This window comes from Nerophis ophidion, linkage group LG19 (assembly GCF_033978795.1).
Source record: "Nerophis ophidion isolate RoL-2023_Sa linkage group LG19, RoL_Noph_v1.0, whole genome shotgun sequence".
NCBI classification, from domain to species: Eukaryota; Metazoa; Chordata; class Actinopteri; order Syngnathiformes; family Syngnathidae; genus Nerophis; species Nerophis ophidion.
The window spans coordinates 24,436,832-24,454,634 of record NC_084629.1 but is presented as its reverse complement, the minus strand read 5'-3'; the positions used below and the strand labels follow the sequence as shown (position 1 = coordinate 24,454,634).

Here is a 17,803-nt window from a genome sequence, read left to right as displayed (position 1 = left end):
GGGATGGCCGTGTTAAAAGCAGAGCTGTAGTCGATGAATAATAGCCTGGCATAGGTGTCCTTGCCCTCTAAGTGGGTGAGGGTGGTGTGGATGACGGTGTTGACAGCGTCCTCAGTGGAACGGTTCCGCCGGTAGGCAAACTGTAGAGCGTCTCCTGTGTCTGGGATGGTCTTCTTGATGTGTGACATGACTATCCTCTCGAAGCACTTCATCACTATTGGGGTGAGTGCAACAGGGCGATAGTCATTCAGACAGGTCACAGTGTTTTTTTTGGGCAGGGGCACGATGGTGGTGGTCTTGAAGCAGGTGGGCACAACAACTTGTGCTAGTGACAAGTTGTATATGTCAGCAAGTACGTCAGCCAGCTCTGATGAGCACACCCTCAGGGCCTGGCCAGGGATGTTGTCTGGGCCGGCTGCCTTCCGTGGGTTTGTTCTCCTCAAAACTGTACGTACCTCTGCTTTTGTCACAGTGAGTGGTGAGTCCTGCGTGCGCTCCGTGGTCAGAACCCCTCTCTGTTGGTTGGTGTTGAGGATCTCAAAGCGGGCGTAGAACTCATTCAGCTCATCTGGCAGTGAGCGTTGGCTGTTTGTCACCCCCCTGCTCCCCTGCTTGTAGTCTGTGATGTGTTGCAGGCCTTGCCACATGCGCCGGAAATCTGTGGTGGAGTAGAATCCCTCCAGCTTTAGTCTGTATTGTCCCTTGGCCTCGCTGATGGATCCACGCTGGTCATATCTGGCCTTCTTGTAGTCCTCAGCGTTGCCTGAGACAAATGCAGTGGAGCGGGGATGTAGCTTGGACCGAACATCAGTTAATCCATGGTTTTTGGTTTGGGTATATCTTGTATTGTTTTGTGGGAACAATGTTTTCCACACATGTGCTGATGTAGCCAGTTACACTGGAAGCATATTCCTCTATGTCCACAGTACCATCACCCCTCTGAGCAGCAGTTTTGAACATGTCCCAGTCTGTACTCCCAAAGCAGTCTTGAAGCACTAGTTCAGTGTCTGAATGTGGTGTGTCCAAACTTTTGGCATGTACTTTATTTCTAAACATACTCCAGCTTATAAACTTACAATACAACACGCTTTTATTTCGTGAAAGTATAATTTTGCGGCCGTATTTGACGCACTCTGCTGCTACTTTCCTGCAGTGTTTCGTACCAGCAGGCGCACGATGGCGCCAAAAATGTAAAAAATTACACAGAATGACAAAAAAGTAACTTATTATCCTCATTTTGCCAAAATCTTCATTAGCTTTGGACCAACAATCACAGAGAAATCGTGACTTTTGTGTGAAGCATGTCAACTGTGGTGTCTGCCTCCTCACTGTATGTATCAGTCATTGTATATAATTATAACGTGTATTTCTTTTTTCAAACATGCTAAGTGAATAAGTTTACTTTTGTACATATTTCACTATTTTTCTGCACAACTACTCAAATTTCGTAGACAATATGGAGTGATTTTTGGTCCAGAACATATTTTGCTTTATTCATTATTGACATATTTCTTGCCACTTTATGTTGTATATTTTTTATGAGATTTCCAGTCCACTTTGTCATCTAATTTTTCACCTAACATTTGGTTTATTTTACTCTTTCAATGTCTGTCTATTTGTATTTGTGTTTGACATTCCCTTCTACAACATTCTTTTAGTTATACTGAGACTCAAGGAAAATCAGTTTTTGTGAAATATTGTCTTTAATTTATTAATTTCTTTAGTTATTGTTCGTATTAGCGTCTGTGTGTTCTGTCCTGAACAAAACGCAAAATGCTTACCTGGCACAAGATGTTTTAATCGACGACGCTTCAGTGTTGATGGCGAACCTTCACGTCCCGTACTTGTCTTCTTTCCTGGTTGTGAGGAAAGCCATGTAAGAACTTTACACAAAGTTGTCGCAGTTATGGCACCCTGTATAGTCTTCTGGGTGCCTTTAGACCAATCATTGAGGACATTGCCTAAAACCGAGTTGGTCATGCTCTCTTTATACACCACTCTGGGATTGGAGCAATGGGTATTGTTTACATTTTGACTAATATCGCCTCCAAATTGTTACTGAAAAAATGGAAAATAATAAATAATTTATTAAAATTATGTTCAGTTTTGTTTTTATTTTCATGGAAGTTGAACAGAATGGCAATTTAAAGGCTCCAATGTTATAGATAAATCTTGAAAATCTCTTGGAGAGCTCAGACCTACGCCAGGTGCGACCTTTTAACAGTAAAAAAAATCCCTAAAATGCAAACATTTGTTCTTTATCTAATTTCTGACATTTCCTGAAAGTTTAATCGAAACGTGCCCAAAACTTTTTGATATATCTGTAGCATAAGACAGTGGTTCCCAAAATATTAACCAACATCAAAATTCTGTAGCCAAATATTCATTAAAAACAAGGCAGAGGTTTTACTTAAGAAGTATATTTAATATTTTTGGCCACTATGACATTACACACAGTTAGAACAGCAACACCGTGTCTGAATAAGGCTTTAATTGCGCTAATGATCGCGTTTTTAGAAGATTCTAAGCAAAATACTGTCATTCTCAGGAAAACTAAAGTTTCGTGTTTGCAAACCTAACAAAAGCACATGTTCCAATTAGAACTCACTAACATACCGGTATGTTAGTACAGTTAAAATGTGATTGTGAAGTGAATATATAGTGCGGCGCAAACAGGTAAATTAATTTCAAGACCCCTGCTCTCGGGACTCGTATTACGCTTAGAACATCCCTAATAAAAGAGCCCATTTTGAAATACGCAGTGGGAAGACAAGTTGATTAAACACATTTCATCATGTGCAAATATGTTGTTTTGCATCGTTTGTCTGAGTCTCTTTGCCTTCCGCAGATGAGGAGACGGGTCTGGAGGTACATCAGGTGACGCGGCCTCCCGGCTTCAATGCCAACCGCCGTCGCAGCCGAGCCGTCCTCTACCACTTGTCTGGACACCTGCAGAAGCAAGACAAGAGCAAGCTGAAGATCAACAACGTGAGTCCAACAACTCCATACCTGTTTCTCTACTTCCACATTTTTCCAAAATTATTGAAAAACTGTTTAACAACAGATTAGGCAAATTCGTAAATAAAAATGAAACACTCACAGACAACCAGTACGGACATCGCAATATCAATGGCATTGATGGAAATAACAGAAGAGATAACCAATGCAGTAGATAGCAAAACATGTGCTGCTACATTGTTTATGGATTTAACAAAAGCATTTGACACAATTAATCATATAATCTTAATGGACAAATGGTAAATGGTTGTACTTGTATAGCTCTTTTCTACCCCTTTTTAAGGAGACAAAAGCGCTTTGACTGTAACGATCTGTCACTTACTTTCTGATAGTTTTTCGTGTTTTGTACTTTATTTCCTGTTCAGTGCTCTTATTTTGTCATACTTCCTGTTTACTCCGCTGAGCACTGTTTTTGTCACACTCGCCGTTGATTGGCAGCGGTCCTCAGCTGCTGTCAATCAACATAGGTCTATTTATGTTTCACTCGAGCACTCCTCAGTGCTCGAAGTTAAAACCTATGTTGGGAACATCTCCATGCAAGACTGCTTTCTGTTTATATCTTTTACTTTGATGAAATTAAAATCATCTTACCTGCTTTCGGCGCTCCTGGATTTTTGCATACTTGAGGTCACACAACTGCAGCCATGCGACATCCCAACAGTAACTTCGAGCCAGAAAATTGTGACCTCGCGAGAATCCCTGTCGGCAATCCTCAGCCGACGTTCTGGACCGCACAATTCCTGGAGGACTTGAAGGCCAGGTTTGTGCGGTCCCAGCCTACAGACGCGGACCCTCTCCCCGCGGCAACGCCACCGGCTTCGGCTCTCCGACCGGCGCGTCCCCCGCCGCCATCTTTCCTCTCGGCTCAACGGCTGGCTACGGCTCTCCGACCAGCACGTCCGCCACTTCCTGCATGCCTCGCGGCTCCCGCGGCAACGCTACCGGCTACGGCTCTCCGACCGGCGCGTCCTCCGCCGCCATCCTTCCTCTCGGCAACGCTGCCGGCTACGGCTCACCGACCGGCGCGCCCGCCTCCTCCTTCACGTCTCGCGGCTCCTGCGGCTCCGTCGCCGACTGCGGCTCTCCGACCGGCACGTCCGCCGCCGCCATCCTTCCCGTCGTCTGCTGAGCTGCTTCTCCCTGCTCCTACGCAGCTTCCAGCGGCTGCTCCCCGGCTGCTCTTTTTGCCAGCTCCCGCTCTCTTTTTTGGTTCGCCGAGAGCTCCAGTGGAGCCCACAGTGAGGTCGCTTTTGTCCTCCTGCTGGGACTTGGCACGGGACGTGTCTTCGTCCCTCCTCCTGGTCCCCTCCCGCCCGTCCCTGGTTTTCGCACCGGGGGACTCCGACGAGCAGGCACGTTTTCCCGCATGTGTGAACGGTGTCTGGCAGCCACCTAGTGGAGGGGGGCCCACTATACACTGCGGTGCAGCCAGGCACACACCGCTGTCATCCCCGCCAGCGTCTCCTTCCACGGAGACATCTACGTCCCTGGCGGGCTTTCGCCTAGCCCCAACGCCGGCTCCACGCCGAGCCCCAACGCCGGCTCCACGCCGAGCCCCAACGCCGGCTCCACGCCGAGCCCCAACGCCGGCTCCACGCCGAGCCCCAACGCCGGCTCCACGCCGAGCCCCAACGCCGGCTCCACGCCGAGCCCCAACGCCGCCAAGAGCAGCACCACGCCGGGCTTCGTCACCGCCGGCATCCGCAATTCCTCGGCCAGCATTTGCTGCTCCTCGCCCGGCGTCATCTGCCGCTTCCACGCCGCCGATGACGTCTGCCGCTTTCACGCCGCCGATGACGTCTGCCGCTTTCACGCCGCCGATGACGTCTGCCGCTTTCACGCCGCCGATGACGTCTGCCGCTTTCACGCCGCCGATGACGTCTGCCGCTTTCACGCCGCCGATGACGTCTGCCGCTTTCACGCCGCCGATGACGTCTGCCGCTTTCACGCCGCCGATGACGTCTGCCGCTTTCACGCCGCCGATGACGTCTGCCGCTTTCACGCCGCCGATGACGTCTGCCGCTTTCACGCCGCCGATGACGTCTGCCGCTTTCACGCCGCCGATGACGTCTGCCGCTTCCACGCCGCCGATGACGTCTGCCGCTTCCACGCCGCCGATGACGTCTGCCGCTTCCACGCCGCCGATGACGTCTGCCGCTTCCACGCCGCCGATGACGTCTGCCGCTTCCACGCCGCCGATGACGTCTGCCGTTTCCACGCCGGCACCAACATCGGCTCCTCAGCCGCCTCCTGCAGAGGTATCTGTTTTGGCTGCAGCCCCCGCCGCTTTGTCTGCTGTCTCCGGGCCTGCTTCAGCGCGCCCGCCTCCACGTCAGCCGCGGATGTGGCCGTGCCCTGGGCGTCCTCCTCGCGGGATGCACTCGTCTCTTTTTCGGCCAATGATGTGGCTGTTCCGTGGCCGCCCGCCCCGCCAGTTCCAGCGGCGCTCTACGCGCCGTCGCCACCTGACTTTCCCTCGCTGGCTGCGGGGACACGAGGTTTGGCGACCTTCCACCAAATCCTCCTTCCATCCTCCCTTACTTTGTGGACATTTTTTTCCATTTTTCTTTTCCAGGGAACATCTGGTATCTGTTCCTTGAGGGGGAGGTCCTGTAACGATCTGTCACTTACTTTCTGATAGTTTTTCGTGTTTTGTACTTTATTTCCTGTTCAGTGCTCTTATTTTGTCATACTTCCTGTTTACTCCGCTGAGCACTGTTTTTGTCACACTCGCCGTTGATTGGCAGCGGTCCTCAGCTGCTGTCAATCAACATAGGTCTATTTATGTTTCACTCGAGCACTCCTCAGTGCTCGAAGTTAAAACCTATGTTGGGAACATCTCCATGCAAGACTGCTTTCTGTTTATATCTTTTACTTTGATGAAATTAAAATCATCTTACCTGCTTTCGGCGCTCCTGGATTTTTGCATACTTGAGGTCACACAACTGCAGCCATGCGACATCCCAACATTGACAGTATTTTCACATTCACCCATTCAAACACACACTGATAGCGGGACCTGACATGCAATGCGCTAACCAGGTCCCATCAGGAGCAAAGTTGAAGTGTCTTGCCCAAGGACACAACGAACGTGACTAGGGTGGTAGAAGGTGGGGATTGAACCATTAACCCTCGGATTGCTGGCAAGGCCACTCTCCCAACTTCGCCACGCCGTCCCCAAATTAGAAAGGTATGGAATCAGAGGGTTGATATTGAACTGGGTTGGAAGCTACTTAACCAACAGGAAGCAATACGTGAAGATAGGCGAACACACTTCTACAGAGCTGAAAATATTTTGTGGTGTACCTCAGTGATCAAAACTTGGACTAAAATTGTTCAATCTCTATGTAAACGACATTTGGAAAGTTATAAAGGACTTAAAATTAGTATTATTTGCAGATGATATAACTGTGTTTTGTTCAGGAGAGAACACACAGAAGTTAATACAAATAATAACAGAAGAAATGAACAAATTAAAAAGATTGTTTGACCAAACAGACTGTCTTTGAATCTCAGTAAAACTTAAATAATGTTATTTGGTAATGGTAGAAGAGAAAGTTAAACACAACTACAAATAGACGGAGTAGATTTTGAAAGGATAAAATAAAACATTTTGGGTGTAATAAAAGATGATACAATGAACTGGAAATCTTATGTAAAAAATATACATCATAAAGTAGCAAGAAACACGTCAATAATGAACAAAGCCAGACTCTGACTGAGATAGAAGCAAAAACAGGAATGGCTTGGTCCAATCTTGGGGAAAAAGAAGCAAAACAGCATCTTTCTTAAAATAAACCCATTTGCAGAGCAATATTTAACAAAAAGACAAATACGATATAAATGAATGATCTCTGCAATCCCATGGATGTGACAAAAACCAAGCAGAGCTATCTCCGCAGGGCCCGAGTCATTTAGTTGGGGACTGTAAGAATGTCATATCTTTTAGATACAGAACAGGCCAAAGCAGTAAAGAGAAGTACTACAACATCAATCACATAATCAAACACTTCGACAAGATAATACTGAAATACTAATTTTGCTACAACATAAAAACAAAGTTCAAAACAGCGTTAAAGTACATTTTAGCACAGCAATAGGAATGCAATTCTTCAATAGCAAATATATCTTAAAAGAAGTGCGAAAAATATATCACATAAAAAGTCCTGCATACTTATGAACACCTCCATCCTTACACGCAGAACATGTTCGGGGAGAAGCCTCCCATCCCGGAGTACAAGGTGGCGGCCATCCAGAAGTCCCGCTTCATTTTGCTCCACTACGGCACCTTCAAGGCCGGCTGGGACTGGCTGATCCTGCTGGCCACCTTCTACGTGGCCGTCACCGTGCCCTACAACGTGTGCTTCACGGTGGTGGGCGGGCGAGACGAAGGCAGCGCCCCCAGAAGCCCCCCCAGCGTCAGCGACATCCTGGTGGAGATCTTGTTTATGCTGGGTGAGTAATGAAACGTGCCTTGATGATGCTTGGCTAACCACACAAATTATGACTACCATATTTCCTTGAATTGGCGCCGGGGCGCTAATTAATTTAAAACCTCTTCTCACTCCTGCGCTTACCAAAGGCATGCGGTAAAAGTAAGCATGCGCTAATTATTTTAAAACCTCTTCTCACTGCGGCACTTACCAAAGGTATGCAGTAAAAATTTGAGTGTGATGTAAGCTTGGACCTTCAATCTTACTGAATAGCTCTTAATTTTCTTCCCTTTATGCGATTTCTAAAAAATTGAAATCAGCCTCCTCCATTTTGAAAATGATGACAGGGGGAAGTGTACCTCGTGACGTCACGAGTTTGACCAGGCGGTAATACTAAGCATGCGCTATTTATTTTGGGAAGCGAGTTTGACCCGGAAGTAATTCAAGGCAGGCGCATACTATATGCTCTGCAGCAATTCAAGGAAATACGGTATTTGTAAATAGATATTATTATAAAAGGTGGATGTTCCTTTATTTTCATTTGTTGAGATAATTAAGAGGCAATTGCAGTAATTATCAATTCCTGTTATTAGGAACCTAATCTCTTTAATTCTCTTTGCATCGTAGGTAAAAAGGATACTTTTTTATACTGTTTAATATATTAACATATGTATTTTTTAATAAATATATATAATACATTTACGAAAATAATAGTGCAATAATTGTAAGCTTTTAGGTGCTGGTAAAGAAATTAAAATATCAAATACACAATAAAGCTACTATTCTAATAATGTCAAATATATTAAAATAATCATAATAAATCATATAAATATATTCTATTCAAATTAGAACTTCATCTGATTCATCAAGTTATTAAAAATAATGTACAAAATATTTTTGGGGTTGCCAAACTGTTTTTTTGCCCAAATTATCTTGAAATATACCTTTATTAGGGCTGTTATAGTTCCAAGTCTGACCATGATGAATTATTATTGGCAAAGTAGGAAAATTAATAATTATAAATCGTTTGCTTTCATAGCCGAAGCATAAAAAAAAGTTTGTGAACTTCCAAATGCGTTTTTTTTTTTTTTACATTATGAGAGCCTTCTAGGTATGAAATAACACTCTTTAGTCACCATTACACTCGTATATTCCAGAATAGTAATGCTGCATGAGGCTGACCCAATCAGTGACTCGGCCCGCCCAGGCTATTTATTTTATTTTAATTTTTAATTTTATGCTATTTCAGTTATCAAAACAAGGGCACGTTGACTAAGATGATAAAACGAGTAACTGACATTTTAGTAAAAGTATAAATACGAGACAAAGAAGTTGACAAAAACAAAATTCAATCATACTTAATTTTGTCTTGTCGACGGGTGGGACAAATACGGAATATGTAACCAATCACAGCTCTTAAATGGAGACATTGAAAGAGGGGTCGGGTTAGGTATGAACGAGAGCCAATCAGATGCGCTTCCTTGCGGGATAAGGAAATCACCGCCAAAACCTACATGTGTGGCTTTAACATGCACTATTTGTACACCAGGGAGATGTTGGACCAGACACATTTCATATTTACTGCTAATAAGGCGAGTCATCGAGTCTGACATCAACACAACTGTAAGTCAAATTTGTTACATACCCCGTTTCCATATGAGTTGGGAAATTGTGTTAGATGTAAATATAAACGGAATAAAATGATTTGCAAACCATTTTCAACCCATATTCAATTGAATATGCTACATAGACAACATATTTGATGTTTAAACTGACAAACATAATTTTTTTTGCAAATAATCATTAACTTTAGAATTTGATGCCAGCAACACATGACAAAGAATTTGGTAAAGGTGGCAATAAATATTAATAAAGTTGGGGAACGCTCATCAAACTCTTATTTGGAACATCCCACCGGTGTGCAGGCTAATTGGGAACAGGTGGGTGCCATGATTGGGTATAAAAACAGCTTCCCAAAAAATGTTCAGTTTTTCACAAGAAAGGATGGGGCGAGGTACACCCCTTTGTCCACAACTGCGTGAGCAAATAGTCAAACAGTTGAAGAACAACGTTTCTGAAAGTGGAATTGCAAGAAATTTAGGGATTTCGATATCTATCAAAAGGTTCAGAGAATCTTGAGAAATCACTCCACGTAAGCGGCCTGGCCAGAAACCAACATTGAATGACCGTGACCTTCGATCCCTCAGACAGCACTGTATCAACAAACGACTTCAATCTCCAAAGGATATCACCACATGGGCTCGGGAACACTTCAGAAAACCACTGTCAGTAAATACAGTTTGTCGCTACATCTGTAAGTGCAAGTTAAAGCTCTACTATGCAAAGCAAAAACCGTTTATCAACAACATCCAGAAACGCCGCCGGCTTCTCTGGGCCCGAAATCATCTAAGATAGACTGATGCAAAGTGGAAAAGTGTTCTGTGGTCTGACGAGTCAACGTTTCAAATAGTTTTTGGAAATTATCGACATTGTGTCATCCGGACCAAAGGGGAAGCGAACCATCCAGACTGTTATCGACACAAAATTCAAAAGCCAGCATCTGTGATGGGATGGGGGTGCATTAGTGGCCAAGGCATGGGTGACTTACACATCTGTGAAGGCACCATTAATGCTGAAAGGCACATACAGGTTTTGGAACAACATATGCTGCCATCCAAGCGCCGTCTTTTTCATGGACGCCCCTGCTTATTTAAGCAAGACAATGCCAAGCCACATTCAGCAAGTGTTACAACAGCGTGGCTTCGTAAGGAAAGAGTGCGGGTACTTTCCTGGCCCGCCTGCAGTCCAGACCGGTCTCCCAGCATAAATGTGTGGCGCATTATGAAGCGTAAAATACGACAGCGGAGACCCCGGACTGTTGAACGACTGAAGCTCTATATAAAACAAGAATGGGAAAGAATTCCACTTTCAAAGCTTCAACAATTAGTTTCCTCGGTTCCCAAACGTTTATTGAGTGTTGTTAAAAGAAAAGGTGCTGTAACACAATGGTAAACATGCCCTTTCCCAACTACTCTGGCACGTGTTGCAGCCATGAAAGTCTAAGTTAATTACTCTACAGAGGATGTCGTTGTGGTTTGTGTTGTGGTTTGTGCAGCCCTTTGAGACACTAGTGATTTAGTGCTATATAAATAAACATTGATTGATTATTATTTGCAAAAAAAAAAAAAGTTTATGAGTTTGAACATCAAATATCTTGTCTTTGTATTGCATTCAATTGAATATTGGTTGAAAAGGATTTGCAAATCATTGTATTCCATTTATATTTACATTTAACACAATTTCCCAACTAATATGGAAACGGGGTTTGTATTTGCTGCTATCATTGTTGTGCCAAAAACTGATTCCGTGTCAAAAATTAATCTCCGCCGTTTTCGGACTTCTTTTGTCCACAACTGATTAATTACTACATGTAGGACAGACACTTCTAGTTGTGGCTATGGTAAGGATATGTGTTTGAAATTATTTAAGCCTTTATCGTTTCCGAAAAAATGGCAGAGTTGGACATTTCTACGGTATATTGTTATGTTGTACTAAGGGAGATGACGGCAACAGGCATCAGGGAAAAGTATGTAGCTCTGAGATTTTTTGTATGTATAGACCATTTCTATATATAATAATTAATACTAAATATAATAACTAAGGAAATGGAGTGTGAGAAAATCCAAGAGTGTGTATGGTGTAAGACTATGTGTAGTATTTAACTGGAGCATTTTACCGTAAATGTTGGAGGTGGGTGTTGAGAGGAGCGGTGCTGTCTGGCAAGGGCAAGGCAGGCAGAGTTGTCAAAGTGGGGAAGCGGGGTCGAGAGGCAGGAGCAAGGAGTCGAGAACCAGGAAGCGCGAGGGAAGCAGGGAAGATCTAGGAGCACAAGACACACAGCTTGACTCGGGGATGCACACAGGGAACTGCGGGGTGAGGGAAGACACGAAAATCAACGCAGGGAAAGCAGAGATCAGGACGGAGAGAGCATAAAGCTAGGTATCGGATTACGGTACAGAAGACTATATTCCGGCGCGGGATGGCAGGTTGAGCAGGCTTAAGAAGGCAGCTCGCTCATCACAGGCAGGTGCGCTGATTGCCGTTGAATGATTGCAGCTAGAGGCTTCTGTAGGGCAGAGACCCGCCCAGCGCGGCTCGAGGTGCAACAAGCAGAGCGCAAGGATGAGGGCACATTAAAATGCGCCCTGGCCGTGACAGTAATAATGAGATTGTAAAGGATTGTTATTGATCCAATGTTTATGTGCTAAAACCTCTTTCTTGTTTAGAAGCTACATAAGATAATTACTTTTTGTTCATTCACATAATTATTATTAATAAGATGTGTTTGGATGTATTCATTGAACAGAGTTACATATTTGATTATAAAGTGCATATACTGTACTGTTTACCTGTTTTATATCCATAAAAGTTACATATATGATAAAAAAGTACCCACAGTACTGTACTGTTTACGTGTTGAAGTACACTTTAAAAAGCCTAAAAATCGTAGTGATAAAAAAAAGTTTTTGATATTGACACATCTCATCTGTACATCTCCTAGGGGTATTCCAGTATGTATGTATGCACAGATGAGATGTGTCAACATCAAAATATTACTTTGCATCACGTTTTGGCAACCAAGAATAAATGGATTTTTAATGAATACATCCAAACACTTTATTTATATGTATTATGTGCTTGAACAAGTAACAGTTAATATTGTTTGTAGCTTCTAAACAAGAAAGAGGTTTTAGCACATCAACATTGGACAACAATCCTTTACAATTAATACCATAAAAATGGCCAATTCTTTAATTTTTGCGACACAATAAAGGCCTAAATAAATTTAAACACATATTCTTATTATAAGCACACACGTAAAATGTTTGTCTTACATGTAAAAATCATTTGTGGATGGAAAAAAGCCAGCATTAAAGCTTTAACAAGTGTGCCCGCTACCACGGTGGAAATCAATTTTTGACTGAGGCTGAGCCAATCACTGAACAACGTGTTATGATTGGTTTGGTTTTATCTAGCAGGCAATACTACTGCAGTATTGATATTTTGGTTAATTTGCCCTTAAAGAAATATGCTCTAGAGTGAAGCCGCAAACCTGGAAGCGCAATGTGGTGACTATTGCGATTGTATATTATCATCATTCAACCGTACATCCATCCATCCATCCATTTTTCTACCGCTTATCACTTTCGGGGATTGCGGGGGGTGCTGGAGTCTATCTCATTTATTATTTATCATTTAATTATTTATTGTGACTAGGGCTGATTAAAATATTTACAATGAATCACATTTTGTTAATAGTTAACTCAAAATTAATCGTGATAATTGCTGATTGATATCACTATTTCATCATTAATAAGTTTACCCAAGACAAATAATTTTCTAGTTTTAGCACCATAACTGGACAAATAATTTGCTTTAATGAAATGTGCTTTAAACATTATGCTTTTTAAAACAGCTTAAAACAAGTAGGACAAACACGGAAAAGGAAAAACTAAAAAAATACCTCAATGCGTTGGTGTCTTGCCGGATTTTGCATTTTGTTGGAATACAGACTTTGTATTCCTGCTTTAGGAGCACTTGCATTCAGATAAGGAGCTACACCATGTTAAGATAGCTTTTTCACATGTTAATAACGCAAAATGTTGATTGTTATGACCATGCTTTGATTGTCAAAGATGATTGGTAATGTAATCTTTGATATTTCTGCCTTAAATGCTTCTGATATTCTGTACATTACATGTTGTACAACTTAAATGACTTCATTTTGCTGCATGACAATGTTTTAGCCTTCTCACTTAATTCATAAAATGAAATGTTGAGCTGCAAATCATTCTGTAATTGAGAACTCGACCAGATTATTTTATAAAACAATTTGCATAATATTTCAGCCAGCCAGAAATTAATTTTTGAAACTACTGTATAGTACATCATGTTGAGAAAAAATAGCAACAACTTTGCCTGCTTGTGGAACTTTACTCCATTATTGTCACATGTTATTGCAAATGATTAATATTTAATATATTCTGCCCTACTGTAAGGGCTCATGGTTCATTTTTTTAAATAAAAAATGTTCCCATGGTGCCAATGGTGCCCTCCCCTCATTATTTAGATTTACTTTCTGTATGAGGTCTTCTGCAGCTTAGTTATTACAATATGGCATACACGCGACTACAGGTCCAAACAGCTCTTATTAACCAAACATCTGTTTTTGTTTGTGTAAAAATAAATATTGTGACCTTTGAACCCTAGCATTAACTCACCTGTACTGTACATGGCAGCATTGCAAGCCAGCCACACATTACATGCCACCATTTTGAGCTGACTTTGTCTTATTGCGGATGATATTCCTCAATATTCAAGTCTTTTTTTAATGAGAGCTTTGCGTCACAGGAAGTATATGAGCATTAGCACCAGTGAACATTACTTCTAAGGTCATTTCCTAGAAAACCTCTTTGTTTCTTGTCGTTAGACATGGAAATGTGAGCCGTCGCCCATCCATGGAGAATTGTCCGCTCGCAAATTCAATCACACCAGCCACCCACAACTTTTATGCGGGACCTCCTGTCAGTCGATGCGCCGTTTGTCACAACTAATCGTGCTGGCATTGGCGCATCAATTGCGTAACAAACTCAGATGTGTCTTTGGACATTTTTTTTTCTTCACTTCCATGCGATGACAGAGCATCTTGAATGACTATTTTGTTGTAGTTCTTCTTTCTTCTCAAGGTGAACACTTCGCTACTCGTGGACGAGTCCTGCATGGTGAATTAACAATGATGTCTTAACTGATGTAATGTCGTGAAAGCCTCGGTCTCGGGGTAACCATGGTGATGCTGTATGCCAGGGGTGCCCACACTTTTTCTGCAGGCGAGCTACTTTTCAATTGACCAAATCGAGGGGATCTACCTCATTCATATATATCATTTATATTTATTTATTTATTAAAGAGACGTTTTTGTTAACAAGTTAAATGTGTTTAATGATTATACAAGCATGTGTAACACATATAGATTGCTTTCTTTCATGAAGACAATAATATAAGTTGGTGTATTACCTGATTCCGATGACTTGCATTGATTGGAATCAGACAGTATATGATAAAGCCCACATTTTCGAATGGAGGAGAAAAAAAGTCCTCCTTTCTGTACAATACCACACAAAAGTGGTTGGTTTTTGGCATCTTATTTATCCAGCTTCCATACACTTTACAAGAAAAACATTGGCGGCAAATTCTGCTTGATTGACATTCACGGCACCCGAGGGTCTTGTGAGATAACGCTGGCTGCTGCGAGATCATTAGTAATAAAATATGACCGAGAGGAAGGCGGGAAACACTTTTTATTTCAACAGACTCTCGCGCCGGACCTGCCGTCGAAAGCCTAAAGACCGACTGCACATTTCCTATCTTCACAATAAGAGCCCTGCTTCATGCTGCCTGCGCTAACAAAATAAAGAGTCTCGGAAAGCTGGCGTGCACAAGCGATCGCTCGGAAAGCTGGCGTGCACAAGCGGAAATGTGCAGTCGGTCTTTAGGCTTTTGACGGCAGGTCCGGCGCGAGAGTCTGTTGAAATAAAAAGTGTTTCTCGCCTTCCTCTCGATTATTTTTTATTAAAAATGATCTCGCAGCAGCCAGCGTTATCTCACAAGACCCTCAGGTGCCGTGAATGTCAATCAAGTGACGTCTTGGTAAAGATTGATGATTGCTAATTTTTAGGTCTATTTTTTTAAAAGCCTGGCTGGCGATCGACTGACACACACCCCGCGGTCGACCGGTAGCTCGCGATCAACGTAATGGGCACCCCTGCTGTATGCCGTGGAACTTGAAGTAGCCATGTTCTGCTGCCATTTTTTTTTTTTAAGGATTATTTAGTATTTGAAGATAAAGCCTGGCTGAGGCCTGCACTCTTTTTCTAGTGTTAACTTCCATCCATCCATCCATTTTCTACCGCTTAATCCCTTTTGGGGTCGCGGGGGGCGCTGGTGCCTATCTCTGCTACAATGGGGCGGAAGGCGGCATACACCCTGGACAAGTCGCCATCTCATCGCAGGGCCAACACAGATGGACAGACAACATTCACACTCACATTCACACACTAGGGCCAATTTAGTGTTGCCAATCAACCTATCCCCAGGTGCATGTCTTTGGAAGTGGGAGGAAGCCCGAGTATTCGGAGGGAACCCACGCATTCACAGGGAGAACATGCAAACTCCACACAGAAAGATCCCAAGCCCGGCATTCAACCCAGGACAACTCAGGACCTACGTATTGTGAAGCAGATGCACTAACCCCTGTTCTGTCGTAGTGTTAACTTAACATATGTTATAGTGTTCTTAATTGTTGTACGATGTGGAAAACATATTTCACCAAAATTCCAAAATATTCCATAATGTTCAACTTAAGAGGTGCCATTATTTAAAAAAAAAAAAAATGTTCAATGATGAATACAATTCACTTGAGTGTTTATCTTTTATATAGGAGATAATTGTCCTTGCATTTTCTTCTCAGAGCCTGAAGACAACATATTTAATTCTTTGCAATTAACTTTTGTCAGGAAAAAAAGAAAATGCAGTCAAATTATTATTCATATGCAAATACATCAGTAGAGTGAAAATAGGCTTTTGTACCGTTTTATGTCATTTCTCGCTCTCTTCTCATATCAGACATTGCGTTGAACTTTCGAACGACCTTCGTGAGCACGTCGGGCCAGGTGGTGTACGACGCCCGCTCCATCTGCGTCCACTACGTCACCACGTGGCTCTTTGTGGACCTCATCGCCGCCCTGCCCTTTGACCTCCTGTACGCCTTCAACGTCAGCGTGGTGAGTCCACATGAAGTGTCTTCAATGTTTTCCTTTTTTTATCTTTAATAATGATCTGAGGTGCATGGGAAAGGAAAACGTAGCTCTCTCTATAACCACGTGGTTGTTTATGAACAAGCATGTTCAACAACAACAATACAGCAAAACCAGAACCAATGTTGTAAAAGTTGATAATAATAATACAAATAGCTCATTAATATAACCAATGAGTTTGTTCACACCAAAGCTTAAAACCTACCTGAAGACTACATCAGGATGTTGCCTACAGCCACATTGTTTTTTGTAAGTATTTGTGTCACTATTTGTATTAAATTCATTCATTATTTTTTTTTAAGTTGAATTCACAGTTTGTATTTATTTGTGTTAATGTTATTATGTAGGACTACATAATGAAATAAAAATAAGTCTTAATTTTAACTTCAAATATATTTGATTTTGTACAGTAAACCTCACATTCAGCGACTGTAGGAGGCTGTGTGGTTATTCAAATTGAAGGGTTAATTAAAGTGCTTAAGGTAGATCATTGTTTTGAAAAAATGGTATAAATACAATGTTAGATAAAACTGATAATAAAATATATTTAATGAGAAGGTTTTGAAAATACATCCTTATTAAAGAAAAAGGAAGCAACACAATTTAGCTGCATTACACTTTTAAATGACGTGATTTTTGTCTTTCCTTCAATCTGACGTCATTAGAATTCTATTTTTTAATTTTTTTAAAGTACATCAGGAGGTTGCCGAGAGCTATAATGTTTTCATATTATTATTTATGGCTCAGTTGGTGGGCAGCCTGGCTCAGTGGGTAGAGTGGCTGTCGAGGTGTCCCTGAGAAAAGTACCAAACCCTGAGTGCTCCTGATAGATCGTGGTCAGTACCTTGCATGGCAGCTCCTGCCATCAGTGTTCTGCAATTTTGTGTTTCCTAATGTGCAATAACAATACAAAGCCTATTGTATTCTATAATTTTTTTAAAGTAATTACAATTGAATCTGAATTTGTATTTTTTATTAAAAAAATTGTATTTCTTATTTTTCCCCATTTAGAAATTACGAACGATATTTCATTTCATACAGTAGACCAAACACCCAGCAACTATAGGAGACTACAGTTGCTGACATTGAGGGGTAATTGAAGTGTTTAAGGTAGCTCATTGTTTTTGAAAAAATAACTAATAAATATAATGTTCAATAAAAATCATAAAATATATTGAAGTCAGTAGCCCGATTTACCCTCAATACATTTTGGGATTTTGTCTTAATGACTGTTGAGTGTCGAACGGGACAAATGGACACTGTCCGGGGATCTGATGCCATTATGTCTCCGCAGTACTTTGGCGTCCACCTGCTGAAGACAGTGCGTCTGCTGCGCTTGCTGCGCCTGCTGCAGAAGTTGGAGCGCTACTCCCAGTACAGCGCCGTGGTCCTCACCCTGCTCATGTCCATGTTCGCCCTGCTGGCGCATTGGATGGCCTGCGTGTGGTACTTCATTGGCCGCAGGGAGCTAGAAAGTCC

At 42.4% G+C, this 17,803-nt stretch overlaps 1 protein-coding gene across 1 annotated transcript in view; it reads left to right on the top strand.

Annotated features, from left to right (window-relative positions):
- The window catches only part of kcnh3 (potassium voltage-gated channel, subfamily H (eag-related), member 3), a 284,953-nt gene that overhangs the window by 217,357 nt on the left and 49,793 nt on the right, over positions 1 to 17,803 (top strand). Inside the window, exons 4-7 of the mRNA XM_061879639.1 lie at positions 2,849 to 2,988; positions 7,221 to 7,473; positions 16,134 to 16,291; positions 17,619 to 17,803. The exon at positions 17,619 to 17,803 is cut by the window's right edge and continues 17 nt beyond it. Coding sequence (XP_061735623.1) covers positions 2,849 to 2,988; positions 7,221 to 7,473; positions 16,134 to 16,291; positions 17,619 to 17,803 — 736 coding nt within the window. The remainder of the gene's footprint in view (positions 1 to 2,848; positions 2,989 to 7,220; positions 7,474 to 16,133; positions 16,292 to 17,618) is intronic.